At 45.2% G+C, this 20469-nt stretch overlaps 1 protein-coding gene and 1 pseudogene across 1 annotated transcript in view; both read right to left on the bottom strand.

Annotated features, from left to right (window-relative positions):
• The window catches only part of ahr1b (aryl hydrocarbon receptor 1b), a 73669-nt gene that overhangs the window by 16363 nt on the left and 36837 nt on the right, over positions 1-20469 (bottom strand). The window contains exons 5-8 of the mRNA XM_014151584.3: positions 18384-18473; positions 14845-14968; positions 13817-13950; positions 4034-4236 (exon numbers count right to left, since the gene is read on the bottom strand). Of these exons, the coding sequence (XP_014007059.1) occupies positions 4034-4236; positions 13817-13950; positions 14845-14968; positions 18384-18473 (551 nt within the window). The remainder of the gene's footprint in view (positions 1-4033; positions 4237-13816; positions 13951-14844; positions 14969-18383; positions 18474-20469) is intronic.
• LOC106575219 (polyadenylate-binding protein 1 pseudogene) lies at positions 7652-10132 on the bottom strand (annotated as a pseudogene).

Here is a 20469-nt window from a genome sequence, read left to right as displayed (position 1 = left end):
AGAAGGCTGGGAAGTTGGTAACCCAGGGGAGGATGTCAGTTCATTGGCGCGCATTCATGCGAGAGGTAGCTCTGTTCCAAAACATTTTTCAAGACAATGCATGGGTCCGGTTGGAATATTACTGAAGTTTCACGTTATAAAGGCCCTAAAGATTGATGCTACACAACATTTGACATGTTTGAACGAACGTAAATAGATTTTTTTTTTACTTTTCGTCGTGACACTTTCCTCACGTGTCCTAGCTTACTGAACATGCTATCAACATGGAGTTATTTGGACATAAATTATGAACTTTATCAAACAAAACAACATTTGTTGTGGACCTGGGATACCTGGAAGTGCCTTCTGATGAAGATTATTAAAGATAAGTGAATATTTCTAATGCTATTTATGCATTTAGATGACTCCAAAATGGCGGCTATCTGTATTGCGTAGTGTATTTTTCTGAGCACAGTACTCAGATTATTGCAAAGTGTGCTTTCCCAGTAAAGTTATTTTGAAATCTGTCAATGTGGTTGCATTCAGGAGACGTAATTCTTTGAATAACAGTTTAATATTTTATCAACGTTTATGACGAGTATTTTTGTAAATTGTAGTGCTGATTCACCGGCAGTTTTGGGGGAAATACATTTCCTGAACGTCACGCGCCAATGTAAAATGCTGTTTTTGGATATAAATATGAACTTGATAGAACAAAAAATGCATGTATTGTCTAACATAATGTCCTAGGAGTGTCATCTGATGAAGATTGTCAGCTGGTTTTCTGCTTTTGGTGACGCCTGTCCTTGCATTGAAAATGGCTGTGTGTAATTTTTTGTCTATGTACTGTCCTAACATAATCTAACTTTATGCTTTCGCCGTAAAGCCTCTTTGAAATCGGACAATGTGGTTGGATTAAGGAGATGTTTATCTTTCAAATGGTGTAAAATAGTTGATTGTTTGAGAAATTGAAATTATTCGATTTTTGCTGTTTTGAATTTCACGCCATGCTATCTTGTTAAGCAATCCCGTTAACGGGATGAGAACGGGAAGGGGTCCCATAGAGGTTAACAGACTGACAGCATCGCTGTTTCAAACACTTGTCGAATAAATTCCAGCTCCGGCATAAACTGCCTCTCCTGCCGTATTGACACTTATAATCCAAATGCGTGCACACAGTGTCAAATAACTTTTCTGTGTGTTCACAGAAAATCTTAAATCGCCATCCACAAGTAAAACGTAGTCAGGGGGCTCCACACGCTGCACCAGGTTAAAACAACAAAATAATCATTGCTGTGTGCCAGTCAGTCTCATAGACTATACGTAACATAGTAAATGTAAATCCGGCACACTGAAATAAGTGTTATTTTACGTTTGGTATGGTTACATCAGACAGAAGGTTACTTAAAGGAGACTTTTCCTAAATCTCTGTTTTTCATGTAAATGGCATGTTCTCAAAAACATACCAAATCACAAAAAAGTGTCTGGATCCTTCTATAACATGCCATCACAAATAGAGATTTACTTCAGAAATAGGAAAAGTCTCGAGGGTGGTAGGTCGGGTGGAAGGATGGGCGTATAACAAGGATGTCTAGCAACTCAAAAGTAGTTTGAAGCTCATCATGGACAACTTTAGCATTTTAGCTAACTACCAACTTTGCAACTACTTACTACTTTTTAGCTACTTTGCAACTACTTAACATGTTAGCTAACCCTTCCCATAACCTTAAAACCCTTTAACCTCACTCCTAACCTTAACCCTAACCCCTAGCCTAGAAAACGTTAGCCACCTAGCTAACATATCGTACATATTGCAAATTCATTAGGTCATATTTAGACCATTCTTTCATTTATAGTTTTGACAGTCCCCTCCCGACACACACAACCTTATTTACATTTATTAGGTGGTTCTTAAAATAACCTTGGGTTCGTGGAGAGGCAAGTGGCAGTGAGTGGGGTAGTGTGTACTACTGCGTACGTCTTGCTAGAACGTAGGAGAGATCAGCTCTCACTCTCAAGGAAGAGGTTGTTGCACTCATTCGTGAGATGCACGCCATCCCTCCCTTGGTTTTTGCCTAAGCACTACACAGATGATTCAAATAACCAACTCATCATCAAGCTTTGATTATTTTAATCAGCTGTGTAGTGCTAGGGCAAAAAACTAAACTTGCATCGGGGGGGGGGGGGGGGACCAAACCCTGCCCTACGGTACTGCCCAGGGACATTGTGATTTATGACAAAGTGGCTGATTGTGCCTGTAACAGAGAAATGCAAACACCAGCTGGTTGACAGAGCGCCGGGCCATCTCTATGTGTTTGTTGATGTTCTCCTCCCACTGAAACATACAACTCCTCCACTGTGTGATGACAGAGTAGACCACCGTTGTCCTGGGAACATTTGGATGACTACCTCCTAATCAGCTCGCGTCTGACGCACCAGGGCTGTCCCCTGTATGTGTCCCAAGTCGTTTCCACCGAGGTGGATGACTATGATATATTCATGGTCACACCTCGCCTTGGCGAGAAATTATTTTTCAGAACCCTTCCATTGAGAACAGCTCATTCATATTTTGTGCTCCTGTAGTCATCTAGCCCGCTACATTGTGTTATCGCATAGTAAATATTTGCTTGAGTCTTTGTTTCCTTGCTCTTGCCAATTTGCGTTGAGCAATGATAAGTAGGAGTATAAGCTGGAATGTTATCAATAAAAAAAAATTATAAAACGCATGACATTGTGAGGGTTCACAAGGAGAGCATGTGTTATGCTCTATTATAAACTGGGTGATTTGAGCCCTGAATACTGATTGTCTGAACGCCGTATACCACGGGTATGACAAAACATTTATTTTTACTCTTCTAATTACGTTGGTAACCCTCAGGGGTTTGTGGTACATGACCAATATACCACAGCTAAGGGCTGTATCCAGGCACTTCGCATTACGTTGTGCAAAAGAACAGCCCTTAGCCGTGGTATATTGGCCATATACCACCCCCGCCTCGGGTCTTATTGCTTAATTATAATGTTGTTTTATAATGTTGCGTAATCACCTTCCAGTGTAAAAACCATGGAAATAAAATTAAAAAATATATATAAATATATATAACACAATTGGTTCCGAGCTTATGTCAATGTTACACAGGTAAGCTAACGGTTACAGAAATCAGGCATGCAGACAGGCTCTATCTGAGCTACTAGTCCAACACACCACCTGTTGCTATGTTGGCCACTTACAGACCAAAAAAGGATGTTATTATGATAATTTATTTTTAAAGACATGTTTTGCTAAAATAAAGGTTTTAGCAAATACAGGCATACACCACATTACTACAAGACGAAACAGCTCAATGAAGCCTGATGGTCTTGTAAGTATAAAAGCAAAGCTTGCTTTCATTTTATTACAAAAAGCATGAAAAGGTAGCATGAGACCTTCTCACTGTGGTGTGTGAAGAATCAAATACTTTACCTTGCATGTGGTACAAATCACAATATTGTGGAAGCACCACCTCTAAGATTATGAATTAGGCTGTTTGAGAAGGTTTGAATCCTATTCAACCTGCCTACACATAGTTTGAAGTACAATACCAACATAGCTATTATAGTAGGTCAAAGCTGTGTGCTGGAAAACCTTAGTAGAGCATGGGCGGAATAGGCATTCTGGTGCTCGTGAATTTCCTTTCTTTTTCGGCTTCCTTTCTTTTTCGGCTTCAGACTATTCTCACTTAAAACACTTTTTAGTTTTTTATTAGAGACAGAATATAGGCAGAATAATCATTGCAAGACTGTTATACAATAGGACATCAATGGCAGTGAAAACATGTTTGAATTACCACTACTTCAAACATATTATAGCCATATGACAAGAAATTGCTCTTCACAGTAACAAACTTCCTAGCAACACCCCCGCAGGCAAAACTGGTTGAAATTACGTCATTACAACCAGAATACAACAAATTCTGTTTTTATGACGTTAATTCAATCAGCTATAACCGCTGGAATTTGAACTTTAACAACATTCCATCATAATGTGAAGTAAGACTGAATAGTGTGGGCATACTTGGCGTCGCAGGCCATGGGGGTGAAGTCCAGCTTGTGTTTGGTCCTGAAGATCATGTTCTTGGTCCTGATCTCCAGGATGGATGGAGGCTGGAGGGGGGTAGCGATGGCAAACAGGGCCAGCTGGGGAGGCACGTTGCAGCCGTCATCCAGCCGGCAGTTCTGGCCATGCAGGAACTTCAGACGGCCCTGGAGGGTCAGGGCCTGGGGAGAAAAAACAAAGAGCTAGTTGGTCCAGGCTTTCTCATACAGTATTTGTTCAGAAACCAATAGTCAAGTAATGAATGAGACTTGGGAGGATAGCAACGTGACACGACAGTATCAAATCAAATGAAATCACATTGTATTTGTCACATGTGCCGAATACAACAGGTGTAGACCTTACAGTGAAATGCTTACTTACAAGCCCTTAAACAAGGCAGTTTTAAGAAAATACCTAACAAAAAGTAAGAGATAAGAATAACAAATAATTAAAGAGCAGCAGTAAAATAACAATAGCGGGGCTATATACAGGGGGTACCAGTACAGAGTCAATGTGCGGAGGTACCAGTGTTGAGGTAATTGAGGTAATATGTACATGAATGTGGAGTTATTAAAGTGCCTATGCATAGATAGTAACAGAGAGTAGCGGGGGGCAATGCAAATAGTCTGGGTAGCCATTTGATTAGATGTTCAGGAGTCTTATGGCTTGGGGGTAGAAGCTGTTTAGAAGCCTCTTGGACCTAGACTTGGCGCTCCGTGTACCGCTTGCCGTGTGGTAGCAGAGAGAACAGTCTATGACTAGGGTGGCTGGAGTCTTTGACAATTTTTAGGACCTTCCTCTGACACGCCTGGCATAGAGGTCCTGGATGGCAGGAAGCTTGGCCCCGGTGATGCACTGGGTCATATGCACTACCCTCTGCAGGGCCTTGCGGTCGGAGGCCGAGCAGTTGCCATACCAGGCAGTGATGCAACCCGTCAGGATGCTCTTGATGGTGCAGCTGTAAAACCTTTTGAGGATCTAAGGACCCATGTCAAATCTTTTCAGTCTTCTGAGGGGGAATAGGTTTTGTCGTGCCCTCCTCACGACTGTCTTGGTGTGCTTGGACCATTTAGTTTGTTGGTGATGTGGACGCCAAGGAACTTGAAGCTCTCAACCTGCTCCACTACAGCCCCGTCGATGAGAATGGGGGCGTGCTCGGTCCTCTTTTTCCTGTAGTCCACAATCATCTCCTTTGTCTTGATCACGTTGAGGGAGAGGTTGTTGTCCTTGCACCACACGGTCAGGTGTCTGACCTCCTCCCTATAGGCTGTCTCATTGTTGTCGGTGATCAGGCCTACCACTGTTGTGTCATCGGCAAACTTAATGATGGTGTCGGAGTCATGCCTGGCCGTGCAGTCATGAGTGAACAGAGAGTACAGGAGGGGACTGAGCACGCACCCCGGAGGGGCCCCTGTGTTGAGGATCAGCATGGCGGATGTGTTGTTACCTACCCTTACCACCTGGGGGCGGCCCGTCAGGAAGTCCAGGATCCAGTTGCAGAGGGAGGTGTTTAGTCCCAGGGTCCTTAGCTTAGTGATGAGCTTTGAGGGCACTATGGTGTTGAACACTGAGCAGAATGTCAATGTATAGCATTTTCACATCGGTGTTCCTTTTGTCCAGGTGGATCTGTTGGGGCGGTATGCAAATTGGAGTGGGTCTAGGATTTCTGGGATTATGGTGTTGATGTGAGCCTCGACCAGCCTTTCAAAGCATTTCATGGCTGCAGACGTGAGTTCTACGGGTCGGTAGTCAATTAGGCAGGTTACCATATAGTAGTAGTAGAAAATACTATTAGTAAATACTAAAAGTATACTATTTTATTACTAGTTTGAAAATAATAAAATAAAATAGTAGTATTTAAATAGTACTTGTATTTGTGCACTTGACTGAGCTTGTCTGGTGCCAATGGAATAGTTTCAAAAGTGCCAACCCTGCACATCTGTCAGACGAAATCGAAAAGCTGAAAGTATTCGAAAGAAAATGGATACTAATTGAACCCAGGTCTGGTGTAGAGCGGTGCAGCTACTGTAAGACATGGATGTACTGTGCAGTATTTAGGCCTGTCGTCCCATTGATGGCCTTTAAGATGTGCCGAGATTTGTTTCATCCCGGAGGGAGACACACTGATGGATCAAAACAGTGTGCGTTTTGAAGAACAGTGTTTTGGCAACTTTCCATCCCTTAAGTCACTGTCCCTCCCTCCCCCAGCTTGTCCCTCTGATCGTGGAGCAGTGCTATGGGCTGGTGGAATAGCCAAGTGTCTACAGGGTGCCGAGCAACACACCATCATGTCGAACCTGCAGGACCAACTCAACAAGGGCCTGGAGATCAACACTACCAAGATGGTGTGTGTATCGGTGTGTTTGAAATTATATTTCAGCCAGTCTTCAGTTTCAAACTACTCAGCTATCTTGTCCATGCACGAGACAGTTAATGTCACGGGCGGGATCTGAACAAGGGTCTACCACAGGAGAAACCAACATCTTAACCATTAGACAAAGAGGAAACTCCCTTTTGGGCCATGGGCCGACACTGATTATGAAGTCGCAGGCAGGGCTTCCCCATCATGAGACCATGAGCGACCATGAGCCCGACTCATGTCAGCAACACACAAACACAGTAAAAAGAAGTAAAACAAAGGAAACTCATATTCACCTTTTTTCAGACCTCAACATTTTTTCAAGGTCTAGCTGATGTCACCAGGCAGGCTATAACTCCACCCATGCAAAACCTGCTGATTACAAGGTTCTGCGTAGATTGTATTTTCAACCAGCAACTATTAGGAAATAACACTGATAAATGTTTTCATACTTTTACAGTCTTAGTTTCATCAGATGTTATGACACAAAACACAGGAAACATAATTTTGACTGCACTGGGCCTTTACTGTAAAATATACATTTTGTTCAAATTTTTCTTTCTTATTCTGTGATGGAAGTTTGAAGGACCCTGTCCCTCTTTTGGCTTCAAGCTCCAGTGTTTGGGACAGATTTCTGTCCGGCTTTAGCTTGGTGAGGCTCCAGGCCTTAAATATGGACTGCCGTGGGGAGCAGAGGAATTATTGTGTACGCCATCGCCAGCTGCGAATGTTGAATTCCTGAAAGAGGGAAGATATGAGAAATGATTCACGAGCACAACAAAACTTACTTCAGTCACGCTTGTTCATGAATAAGAAGCTGGCTGTATGTTCCACATATAGGATTTCCTAGACATCAACAATCAAACTGCTTAGACATCAATAGAGCTCACACTCAGATGAATGATGAGCATATTGATTGCTGGTACACTTTATGGTACTGTACTTAAGTATTTTTTTAAGGCACATTTAATTCTATCACATATACTTGTACTGAGGCTTGCTCATGGCAGTGGCTGCATCTGCACTGGCAGGATGATGTGGGCGATGGCCCAAGGCCTGAGTGGCTATCCGCTGCACGGGCATCACGCCAGGGCTGGAACTCAGCTGGGCCAGTTGATTGCTGAAGTAGTAGGCAGCTGCATGGGACTGGGCCTGTGGAATGTACACATTGGAATAAAAGGCTATATGGAATTCGAAGTTAGCATTTCTCAATAAAATGTTCATTACTCATGTCCAAGTTGGATATATTATTGTCTGCATGGACTCTTGTTTGGATTTACCTGTGGAATAGGAAGCTGGTAGGAGTTGATGATGGGGTTGGGCACTGCCATGACACTGACCATCCTCTGCTTGTACCTGTCTGCCAGGTATTGTTGGCGCTGTTCCTTGCTCTGAGCCAGGGCCACGTAAAGCGGCTTGGTGCCCACGATACGGCCATTCATCTCCGTCACAGCCTTGGTGGCCTCCTCGGGGAAGGAGAGGGAAACAAAGCCAAAGCCTTTGCCGCGGCCGCTCTCCGTCATCACCTTGGCGCTGATGATTGTTCCGAATGCAGAAAACTCCTTCCTTAAACGGTGATCATCAAAGGCATCATCCAGGTTCTTTACAAATATATTTATACCTCTGTATTTGGCCTTGGGGTCAGGCTTCTTCTGCCCAAACTTGAGTTTCAGCAACGTCTGGCGCTCTGCTTTCTTCTGGGCACGGCCTACATATATCAGCCTCCCGTTTAGCTCCTTCCTGCTCATCTCGTTCACGGCTCTCTGTGCATCCTCATGCCTCTCGAAGCAAACAAAACCGAACCCACTTGACTTCCCGTTATCCCATTTCATAACCTTGACACTAACGGTCGGTCCATATTTTCCAAAAAGCTCCATCAGTTTCTCATCGTTCACGTCTCTGCCAAGATTCTTGACAAACACATTGTTGAACTCTCTGGCCTTGGCTCCAAGTACCTCCTCTCGCTCTTTGCGTGACTTAAAGCGCTCGATAAACACTTTTCGTTACCCATTAACATGCCATTTAATTTCTCGATGGCTCTATCAGCAGGCTCCTGGGTCTTGTATTGAATATAACCATAACCCTTGGAATGGCCATTCTCGTCACAAACTACCTTGCTAGAGTAGATGTCTCCAAATGCTGAGAAGGTCTCGTAAAGGTTTTTGTTTGTTACACTTCTTGTCCAGGTTCCTGATGAAGATGTTTCCCACCCCACTCTTCCTCAGGGTACGGTCAGGATCAGACCTCATGATGCGCAGATATCTTCCTTCAAGCATTTCATTGCTGAACATGAGCAGGGCGCGCTCAGCATCGTCTGGTTGATAGAAGTTAACGTAGGCGTACCCGAAGGAACGATGTGTAACCCGATCCCTACATACACGGACAGAAAAGATTGGTCCGGCCTCACTAAACATCTTGTTTAGGTCTGCCTCGGTGACGTTTTGGTGGAGGTCACCGACATAGAAAGAATTCATTTTGGAGATTTTGGACCTAATTCACACGTATCGAAGCTAGCTCAAGAACACAGAATGACAGGGGAATGAACAGCTGTCACGTGTTTAAATTCCCGGAACAGACTCGTTTGTGATGTCATAAGTGATGTAGCGTCAAATGCAATTCTGGCGTGCCATCTTTCCTTTATTGCATCATAGTCATGTAGTTTCCAGGACCTCAATCTTTATTTTTTAACAGTTTGGGAAGTCAGAGAGAGATATATATATAGATAGAAATGACTATTATAACTTCAACACAGGATACACATGGCAAACACTAAGCATGTTCTCTTTATCGATGGATAAAAGTATGCCAAATAATAAAATCGAAACGAGTAGGTTTGAATGATTTTCTATCTTCAAATCGTGCAGACTCACGTTAGAGGAATAGCGTTTGGTTCACAGTCGTTGCACCTTCAGTGAGAGGTTGAATGAGCAATACCCCTGTAAAACTAAACCGTTTAAAAATGTAATAGAGCTCTGTGTCAGTCAGGCTTGCTATTTATATCTGTTTGTATACTACAGTGGGGATGTTATTCATTTGTATGCTGTAAAGAGAGCTGAGGAGTGTCAGGAGAGAGTGAATGCTTCAAATAATCTTCCTTAGCCAACCACAGCAGTCTAGACTAGAGAGAGACTAGGACTCTCTCCTCGCTCTCCCATTCAATTGCATAACATATTCCTCTGCTGCCTTTGTGACAATGAAAATGATATCACATGTGCTCACTTCTCCCAACTCCACTCAGAGTGCCTGTTTCGTTTCACCCTGTCGCACGCATTCAGCATTATTTACAACAGTCACCTCTAGAAAGGAGAGAGAGAGAGACACACAAAGACAGAGAGAGACAGAGAGTGATAGCGAGAGAGAGAGAGGGAGAGAGAGACAGATAAGAGAGGGAGAGAGAGCGGAAGATGGAGAGAGAGAGACCAGTCTTAATGGCTGAGCCTGTCTTTTAGCCTGTCTCTCTGTCCCTCGCTAGTCTGGCTGAGGCCTGGGGGCCCTTCGATCACACTGTAAACATACAAGATCCCCTGTCATCCCCAGCCATAACTCAGTAGGCCATAACCCTGCTCATCAAATTGCTAATTAGAAAAGCTAGGGAAGCCTTTGCATGTGGCTTTTGGACTGATAAAACTTTCAGACCCTCCTCCTCCCCTGCCTGCAAGAGCCCAGAGGGACAGTGTACATTACATTAATACACACATGCACATCCACACACTACAGTAGAACCATCCATCTATCTCCATCACGTAGATGCGTGGTACACCTTGATAACAAACAATTCAGAACAGCAGAGCACACAGGTCGCACGGTTCGCTGGGGGGGGGGGGGGGCAGAAATACTTATTTACATTCATAGTAAGTAACCGAAATGTGACATGTCAGTGTCAGGCTCGCTCTGAGCTCTTTGTGTGACATGACAGGACAGGACAGGACGCATCGGAGAAGATACTTAGAGAGCTATGTTATGTTCTTTTCCTTCTCCGTGGCCTGTTTCCACGGTAACACATCAGTCCCTCTCCTGACAGTGTGTCATGGAGCTAATGAAAGGGAACTTCTTCTTCTGTCCCTGTTAAAACGTCAGGACGTAGAGCTAATTGGCTTTGAGTAATTACTAGGAGCTGGGACGGTATTTTTGAGTTCCCGCCTGTCCTGTGGATTTCTGCTTAAGCTGCAGGTTAGGAACATACTGGACCTTCAGGTCAGGAACATACTGGACCTTCATGTCTGGAACATACTGGACCTTCAGGTCAGGAACATACTGGACCTTCATGTCTGGAACATACTGGACCTTCAGGTCTGGAACATACTGGACCTTCAGGTCTGGAACATACTGGACCTTCAGGTCTGAAACATACTGGACCTTCAGGTCAGGAACATACTGGACCTTCAGGTCAGGAACATACTGGACCTTCAGGTCTGGAACATACTGGACCTTCAGGTCTGGAACATACTGGACCTTCAGGTCTGGAACATACTGGACCTTCAGGTCTGGAACATACTGGACCTTCAGGTCAGGAACATACTGGACCTTCAGGTCAGGAACATACTGGACCTTCAGGTCAGGAACATACTGGATCTTCTGTTATTGTAATGAAGGGCTGTAGTTGAATAGAACGCTACTACAGCAGTACAAATGACCTAGTCTCTCGTTTAAATGGCCAGCACGCAACATTTGGTTCTGGTTGGGGAACATACCTTCTGTTTATGTAATGAAGGTCTGGACTTGCTACTACTAGGTTACAAATGATCACGCAACCAGAAAGAAATATTGCATGCGCTGGTCAGCTAACAGCGTGTCACGAGAGATTCCAGCACAGACGACCAGGATGAACTAATGAAACTACTGTACGTGTGTCAATTCACCGGGACATGTAACTGTCAAACCAGCAAAAGCAGAATTCTTTGAGCTTGATTTGTGTGACAGCTTGAATCTCCTACTGGAATATTGATGGGATTGTGTCTCCTGCTCAAAGTCAGTCTCCAGTGCAATCTTTATTCAGACAACGTTTCACATGAGTGAATGTCGAAGCAAGACATTCTCACAGGAAGAAATGGCTTTTTCCTGAGCCAAACGGTAGCCTCCTAAGATTTCATGGCCTACTAGCTGACGGATTCTAACGACAACAAAAACCATGCAAGGACTTGTGTGTTTGAGATCGAGACGACAGGCATTATTATAATGAACAATGTCATGTTGAATATTGTCCGATTTATAAAAACAAGAATGGGGAGAAAAAAAAAGAACATTATTATTAATGCATCTCTTTTACTTTCTATAACAGCTGAATGCTCGAGGGCGAATGTAATTAGAGTTCACAGTACTTCAGCAAAATGAGGAAAAGCAAAAAGGATTCAATTAACTTGTTCATTATCCTTCTACTAGAGTCAGATACAATACAACATGCTGTATGTAATAACCCTCATATAATAGGAACATGATGTTTAGGAGGGAACTGATGACCCCAGATGAGACTTGGCCTGCGTCCTAAATGGCACCCTATTCCCAATTTAGCACACTGATTTTGACAAGGGTTTATAGGGCTGTGGCAAAAGTAGTGCACTTATATAGGGGATAGGGTGTCATTTGGGATACAAGCTTGTACAAGGCTGAGGGGGCCTTGAGGGGAGACGGTAGTAATTGAAGATTAGAGAACATGCAAGGAAGGGATAAAACACCAAAGTACTGTAATGTAACTGGATACTTTGTCCTCTGCTCTGCGTCCTCTGTAGTGATTACATCAACAATTCAAAGATGAGATAGAAATGGTACACAAAGTTTATGAGAATGGTAATTGGAATTCATTTCTTTCTTCTTCTTGACGAGTTTAAGTTGGGCCTCGTCCTCCCAACTATCCTCTCCCTAACTCTCTCCACCCCTCCTCTGCTCTCCCTTTTTCCTATTTCTCCTCCTCCTCTACTCTCGGCCCGTATCCTCTCATGCGAGGCCAGTATGGTGTGGTGGGTCTTATAGCCCTCTCCTCCCATCTCCCCCTAGCACTTGTACATTGATCCTTCTGGGCATAAGGCGAGGTGCAATAATGTCAAGAATCTACCCTCAAATAGCAATAGGATTACCAAAACAATGCTATGGAAATTAGTCCGAGCCAGACCCTGGGCTTACCGCTCACGCAAATGACCTCCACAAAGTTGAGAAGTACCCCGATCTTACTCTCCTTTCTTCTTCCCTTCCCCCTCCCCTCCCATCCCCAACCACCTGCCCCCCGCTACTCTGCATGGTACCGATCTGTACTGGTGAGATGGAGAGGCTAGGAGGAGCGGAGGGGGCGAGGGGGTCATGCTACGGTCTCCCACTATGACACACCCACACCACCACCACGAGCCCTGCATGCCAGCTTTAACAGCAAGCACAGGCAGATATCCCTCACAGCTTTCTGAGTATGCTTTTCTAACTGCACACGGACTATCCTGTAGGCCCCTACATCAATACATTTACTTGTATGTTACTGTGTTCTAGCCACGTCAATGTGCCACACACACACACACACACACACACACACACACACACACACACACACACACACACACACACACACATACAAATCTTCTCCTTTAGTCTGAGGAGAAGATTGAGTCCTTTGGGAGTCCTCGAGCTACTCTGACTACTAAGCAAATTCCTCTCTGGGTGCTCTCCTCCTCTGGAGGGCAGATTGAAAGCCCTTTTCCCCCACGACCCTGTGGCTCTTTAAGACGGATTACTGAGGGTGGATAGTGGCTTCTGATCCCGCCGTGGTCTGAAGTGGTACGACCCCATGCTGACCAGGCTAATAGGCTCTCTATGGCTCTCTAGCTACTGTAGCTGGGAGAAAATAGTCTCCTTTGGCCTCAGAGTGCTGGGATGCTGGGATGCTGACGGAGAAGTGGCGAAAGGAAGGAGAGGGTAGGGATAAGGGGGGGGGGGGGGGGTTCAGTAGTCCTGTAAAGAGCCTGCCTCTGGGGCTCTCTGGCGGGAGTCGGGACACTCCACGCCAGGAGCCAGACTAGAAGTATCTGGGTATTCCCAGGCCTTTGTTCTTGTACGGCTCAGCTTCCCTCAGTACAGTCATGGGACACAGTCACAGTGGCAAAGTAGGCAGGAACACTCTCTTCTAATAAAGCTGAGGTGTGATCTGACACACACACACACTTGTAGATGTAGGCACGCAAGCAAGAGTGCAGTACACACGAAAGTAAGGACGCTCGCACGCACAGACACTTACACGCCTTCTTCCTTATATACATGCATACACAGACCATAAGTCCAACAATGGCTGTCTTCAATGGAGGGCAAATCTCTAACATGAGCTCAAACATAATTGCAAGAAAAATATTCCCAAAAGGAGACATGTCAGTCTCCAGTACTCCTGTGTGTATGAGGTTGAGAGAGGAGGAATATGATTGGTTACAAACCAGGAAGCCAGAGGAGTTGTCGAGGAGACAGCGGAAGCGACAGACGAAGTTCCTTTCCAGGAAGGAGGAGTTCTCTGGAGGCAGCTGGTCGGGGTTATAGGTCACCAGGGACGAGCTGGGGACTGGTTTTCCATCTGAGGAATAGAATCAGGACAAGGACAAAGTCAAATCACTATATTCAATGGCTACTTCATTTGTGGTCTATTAATATGTCTGTTCAACAGAGTTTAACAGGGTTCCGATGCTCCCACACTACGGTATGTTTGGTGAGTGTGTGTATGTGCATGTGGGTGTGTAGCTCCAGTCTGTCCCTCCCTCTCTCCATTCCGTGCCTGTTCTAAAGTACCATGGTAACGCTACGCTAGCTAGCGTTAACCCCTGCCTAATTAAAACAGACGGCTGTGTGTGTTCTAACATTTACTCTCAAAGTCATGGAGTGCCTGATAAAGGTCACCTCCCTCTCTCCATCTTCTCTACTCTCTCTCCTCCTCTCTCTCTCTTTCTCTCTCTCTCTCTCTCTCTCTCTCTCTCTCTCTCTCTCCATGCTCTTCCTCTGTCCCTCTCTGCACAGAGCTCAGCTGGGGAAATTGGGGTCAGCTGTTTTTAGGGAAAAGTTAACCCATTGGGTGTGAGTGACTTCAGGCTGACTCATTGCAGTTCTTCGTTTGATCATGTTTTCATGTTTTTTTTTTCTGCTAGTAGTGAACGTCAACCAGTATGGTGTATACTGTCACTGAATGTGTGTGTCACTTTAAAGTTAAACGACGACTTCAATTCGACTAACTATCATACTGAAACAAAGCATCAAACTGGCATCTCCTTTTTATCTTTAGTTTTTTCTGCTAGTAGTTCACCTCAGCCCCTTCCACAAGTTCAATTTCAGTATGGCATATATATGCCATCTGTAAATTTGCAACAGAGCATCAAACATACATCGCTAGCTAGTAATGTGAAAGGCTCACAGTGGGCTTGGAAAGCTTTGTGAAAATGCGTCGGCCCGGCATAAAAGGGGGTAGTGTTAGACTGACCTGGGGGTGACTCCACCTGCTGGGGCACGGCCGGGGGGTTGAGAGCCCAGTGCAGGTTCCTCCTAAACTCCTGCTGGTCCTCAGTGTGGATCAGATCAAACACACTCTGGTGCATCACGTCCGTCTGGAACAAGGAGAGAAAGAGAGAGGTCTTCGGAACAGTCACGTGTACCAACACATAGGACTGGGAACTATTGTCTGACTTCCTGAAAAATAACCTACACACAATTGAATTCACTCCTGTAGAATCAGTAAGATGATACACACACACACACACACACACACACACACACACACACACACACACACACACACACACACACACACACACACACACACACACACACACTCGAGCCCTTGTTTTGTGGGCTTGCACTGAGGAGGAAGGTTAGGGCATGAGCTGACCACCTCAGAGAGTGGTGACATGGACACAGAGAGTGGTGACATGGACACAGCACAGCCTGAGGTTCCGTATCACACTAGCATCTCAGTGCTACTTCTCATTACCATACACACAGCTCCACAACAGGCAGCCACATCCAAAAGGATTTCGGTCAGTGCTGTAGATGTGAAGTGATGGTTGTTGAAATGAAACAAGGCCTGAGAGGTGTGGCTCACACTGTGGGAACATTTCTTCTACAGCAGCTTGTAGTTACAGTGCCTTGCAAAAGTATTCCACCCCCTTTGCATTTTTCCTATTTTGTTTCATTACAACCTGCAACTTAAATGGATTTATATTTGGATTTCATGTAATGGCCATACACAAAATAGTCAAAATTGGTGAATTGAAATGAAAAAAATTACTTGTTTCAAAAAATTCTAAACAATAAAAAACGGAAAAGTGGTGCGTACATATCCATTCACCCCCTTTGCTATGAAGCCCCTAAATAAGATCTGGTGCAACCAATTACCTTCAGGAGTCATACAATTATGTTAAATTAAACCCACCTGTGTGCAATCTAATTGTCACATGATCTGTCACATAATCTCAGTATATATACACCTGATCTGATAGGCCACCGAGTCCACAACACCACTAAGCAAGGGGCACCACCTAGCAAGCGACACTATGAAGACCAAGGAGCTCTCCAAACAGGTCAGGGACAAAGTTGTGGAGAAGTACAGATCAGGGTTGGGTTATAAAAACATATCCACAAAACTTTGAACATCCCAAGGAGCACCATTAAATCCATTATTAAAAAATGGAAAGAATATGGCACTACAACAAACTTTCCAAGAGAGGGCCGCCCACCGAAACTCACGGACCAGGCAAGGAGGGCATTAATCAGAGAGGCAACAAAGAGACCAAAGATAACCCTGAAGGAGCTGCAAAGCTCCACAGCAGAGATTGGAGTATCTGTCCATAGGACCACTTTATGTCGTACACTCCACAGAGCTGGGCTTTACGGAAGAGTGGACAGAAAAAAGCCATTGCTTAAAGAACAAAATAAGCAAACACATTTGGTGTTCGCCAAAAGGCATGTGGGAGACTCCCCAAACATATGGAAGAAGGTACTCTGGTCAGATGAGACTAAAATGGAGCTTTTTGGCCATCAAGGAAAACGCTATGTCTGGCGCAAACCCAACACCTTTCATCACCCCGAGAACACCATCCCCACAGTGAAGCATGGTGGTGGCATCATCATACTGTGGGGATGTTTTTCATATGGCAGGGACTGGGAAACTGGTCAGAATTGAAGGAATGATGGATGGTGCTAAATACAGGGAAATTCTTGAGGGAAACCCGTTTCAGTCTTCCAGAGATTTGAGACTGGGACAGAGGTTCACCTTCCAGCAGGACAATGACCCTAAGCATACTGCTAAAGCAACACTCGAGTGGTTTAAGGGGAAACATTTAAATGTCTTGGAATGGCCTAGTCAAAGCCCAGACCTCAATCCAATTGAGAATCTGTGGTATGACTTAAAGATTGCTGTACACCAGTGGAACCCATCCAACTTGAAGGAGCTGGAGCAGTTTTGCCTTGAAGAATGGGCAAAAATCCCAGTGGCTAGATGTACCAAGCTTATAGAGACATACTCCAAGAGACTTGCAGCTGTAATTGCTGCAAAAGGTGGCTCTACAAAGTATTGACTTTGGGGGGGTGAATAGTTATGCACGCTCCAGTTTTTTGTCTTATTTCTTGTTTGTTTCACAATAAAAAATATTTTGTATCTTCAAAGTGGTAGGTATGTTGTGAAAATCAAATGATACAAACCCCCCCAAAAATAAATTTTAATTCCAGGTTGTAAGGCAACAAAATAGAAAAAATGCCAAGGGGGTGAATACTTTCGCAAGCCATTGTACAGCAGTACTGCACACCACAGTAGGTTGATGGCACCTTAATTGGGGAGGACGGGCTCGTGGTAATGGCTGGAGCGGACTTCAGGGAATGGTATCAAATACATTTGACGCCATTCCATTTGCTCCTTTCCAGCCATTGTGAGCCGTCCTCCCCTCAGCAGCCTCTAACTGATGACCACAGAGAGAAAGAAAGCGAGAGCTAGAGGGAGAGAGAGAGAGAGAGAAAAGGAAAGAGAGAGAGAAGGCGAGAGAGAGAGGAAAAGAGAAGGAAAGAGAGAGAGAGAGGAAAAAAGAGAAGGAAAGAGAAAGAGAGCTTTAGGGGGTGTTAATAATTGCTAATACAGCTTAGCTCAACTGTGTACGCAAGCATGGATGTTATCAAAAACCGATCCAACCTGAATAAATAAGGCTATTAGAGCGGTTAATCAGCTGCTGGGGGTTAAATGAATTAAAGAAATGTAGGACAGACAGTATGCATGCTTATAGAGGTATGTGATTAAATATGCTATAGATCAGCTCTTATTAAATGATTAACCTGCGTTTGACCTCTCTGGACGGGGTTATCAAACTCTTATCCAGTGGAAATCCTGAATCAAACAAGCTAAAGCGCTTAGCACAGAGCAGGGCTGGGTACCAGAGGGCAGAGAGGGCAAGACTAGGGAACGGAGGGGGCCGGAGGTGGGGCCAAAGGGCAGGAAAGGACACAAGGCGGTGTTGGGTGAAGGTTGGCACCGTACAGTAGCATATTTGTTTTCACCTTCATTCTGGCTGCAACTGTTGGGGAAAAGAAGGGGGGCAGGATACAGTGGAGTGTATTAGAGGGCTCTCCAACCCTGTTCCTGGAGCGATACCCTCCTGTAGGTTTTCACTCCCACCCCAATTATAACTAGAAATCTGGTGCGCTAGAATCTGGTGCGCTAGATTTGGTTTGGCACAAAAACCTGTAGGACTATAGTTTTCAGTCAGTGTCACAGCACTCCCTGGGTCGTGCCATAAATAGAATGAGGGCAGAGTCATGTTGTTGTCCAAATGGCTTGGCCTAGGCCAGGGTTAATCTAACCTCCAGACTCCCTCTGCGCCATGCTGCAGCTCTGTAGCCAGGCCCAATCCTCCTCTCTCTGCTGTGCGTGTTTGAGCGGCAGTGTGTGTGTGTGTGTGTGTGATGTATGGCGTGTATGGTGTGTGTGTCAGTGGGTTTGAGTGGCTGCGAGCCCTGTGATCAGCAGCAGAGACTTACTTGGTGGAATCCCAGGTAATCCTGAATGGTGTGAGAGGAGTAGAATATGATCCCCTCTGCAGTGATGACCAGGACAAAACCGTTAAGGGCCTGAGGAGGGAGAACAAGTCACAACAGACAGGAAGTTAGGGAATGTCCCTCACTGCGTACTGCTATCAAAGACGTTAGAGAGTGCAATTATTTTGGCTGGACAAAGAGGATATTGGGAAGATTGACGCATATGAATAACAGCTTTTGAATGATCGTGTTTGTTATCCATCACGAGAAGACAGTGACAACCCCTATTATAGTGATACATTTGTGCCATTTGGTGTGTTTTGTATTTGACTGCCAACACCAAGCATGTATAAAACAGCAGGACAGACTACAGTGTGCAGACAGACAGGTTCCTGAGGACAGGAGGTCGTTCAAACCTGGTCTATTCTGACAGACTCAACTGAGAGAGGGGGAAACAGAGGGCGGGAAACGAAGGGGGGAAACAAAAAGAGAAACTGCAAACGGGGGCATGACAGGCTGTGGAGGACAGGAGAGGGGGAGGAGAGGAGCAGTGGAGGAGAGGTGAGGTGAGGAGAGGCAAGCGGCCCCACTCTGAGGAAGTGTCACATGAACACAAAGACAGGCTGGAGATGAGGGGGAGGGGAGGAGGAGAGGGGGAGGAGGGGAGGAAGAGGGGAAGGAGGAGAGAGAGGGAGAAACAGAACCATACAGTATCTCACACTTTGCTATTCCATCTTCCCCCCCACAATGCTCAGGGGCAAAGGAGTCGTTCTGTCACTCTGTTAGCTCTAGGTGTGTATGTGTGCGTGCGTGGTTACATGTTCCCTAAACCAACCGACGGCACTACAGGGCAGCTGTCCTGACGCTCACATCCTCTAATACCCCATCATATTCATTTCCAACATGTCAGCAAGGAGAACCCCATTACACAATCTGCATTGGATGGAAACCATAGCCTCATAGCCTAACATACACGGTCATTATCTTCATCAAGTCCTTTTTCCATGGATGTCACCCAGAGAAACATAACCCAGATAATATCAGGTTGGATGATTCCATCCCTTTAGCAAGTAAATAACTATATGACTCAAGTTCTACCTGGCAGACCCAGCATCATATTCCCCCAGTTAGCGCTGTGTACCGTACTTCTTAGCTTTTGTCTGGGTAAGCTATAATGAATTCAAGGGCCACAAACTGCTTGTCCCGGCCTGCCTTTATTTCTGTGTTTAAACCTGAAGGCCCCTAGTCCTGTCTGAAACCCTGACATCCATGGGCTCGCAGCTGCCGGCTCATATAGCTTCTTCTTTATTATGCAGGCCTACGCTCCCTCAAAACATATGCAGAAAGCTGCCACCAAGACTGCCACCCCGGGCTATCTATAAGTCCTTCCTTCTCTCCTCAGCAGCCCCATCCTCCACTTCCTAGTTCTATCTCTGTGGTCCGACGCCCCCACACTGTACACAAACACTCAGAAAGCAGAGCGGTGTTCAGGCTCTCTGTATAAATATTTAGATTCATCTGTCTAGCTGAAGAACACACAGTCACCTCCCTGGGGGGGGGGTCGGGTTCATGGGCAGTCACCAAACATCTTGATCAAAAATGTATTTTTCATATTTCATGGGGCTGTGGACATCATGCACTTGTCCAGGATGAAAGAACGCTGCCTTCTGTAGTTAAAGCGGCCGTCGGCAGACAGAACAAAACACAGAGTGGCAAGGGGATGTGAGAGACGCACTGAGAATGGAGAGAGAAAAGATCACGAGAGAGGCAGGAAGGATGAAGGGAGATAGAAAGAGAGAGGGATACGAAAAAGAGAGAGATGGAGTAAGGGAGAGATTGAGAGAGCCTGTTCCAGTCGTCAACATGGCACAGCTAGCTGTTTGTTTTCCCAGCCTGTATGTTATCTGGTCTGGATGTATGCCCAGTGACAGTGACAGCAAACACTGGAACAGACTGGCAGGCCAAACACTGGAACAGATTGGCAAGCCAAACACTGGAACAGACTGGCAGGCCAAACACTGGAACAGACTGGCAGGCCAAACACTGGAACAGACTGGCAGGCCAAACACTGGAACAGATTGGCAAGCCA

This window comes from Salmo salar, chromosome 17 (genome assembly GCF_965601325.2).
Source record: "Salmo salar chromosome 17, fSalSal1, whole genome shotgun sequence".
In the NCBI taxonomy this organism is placed as follows: Eukaryota; Metazoa; Chordata; class Actinopteri; order Salmoniformes; family Salmonidae; genus Salmo; species Salmo salar.
This window is presented reverse-complemented; position numbering and strand designations above follow the sequence as displayed.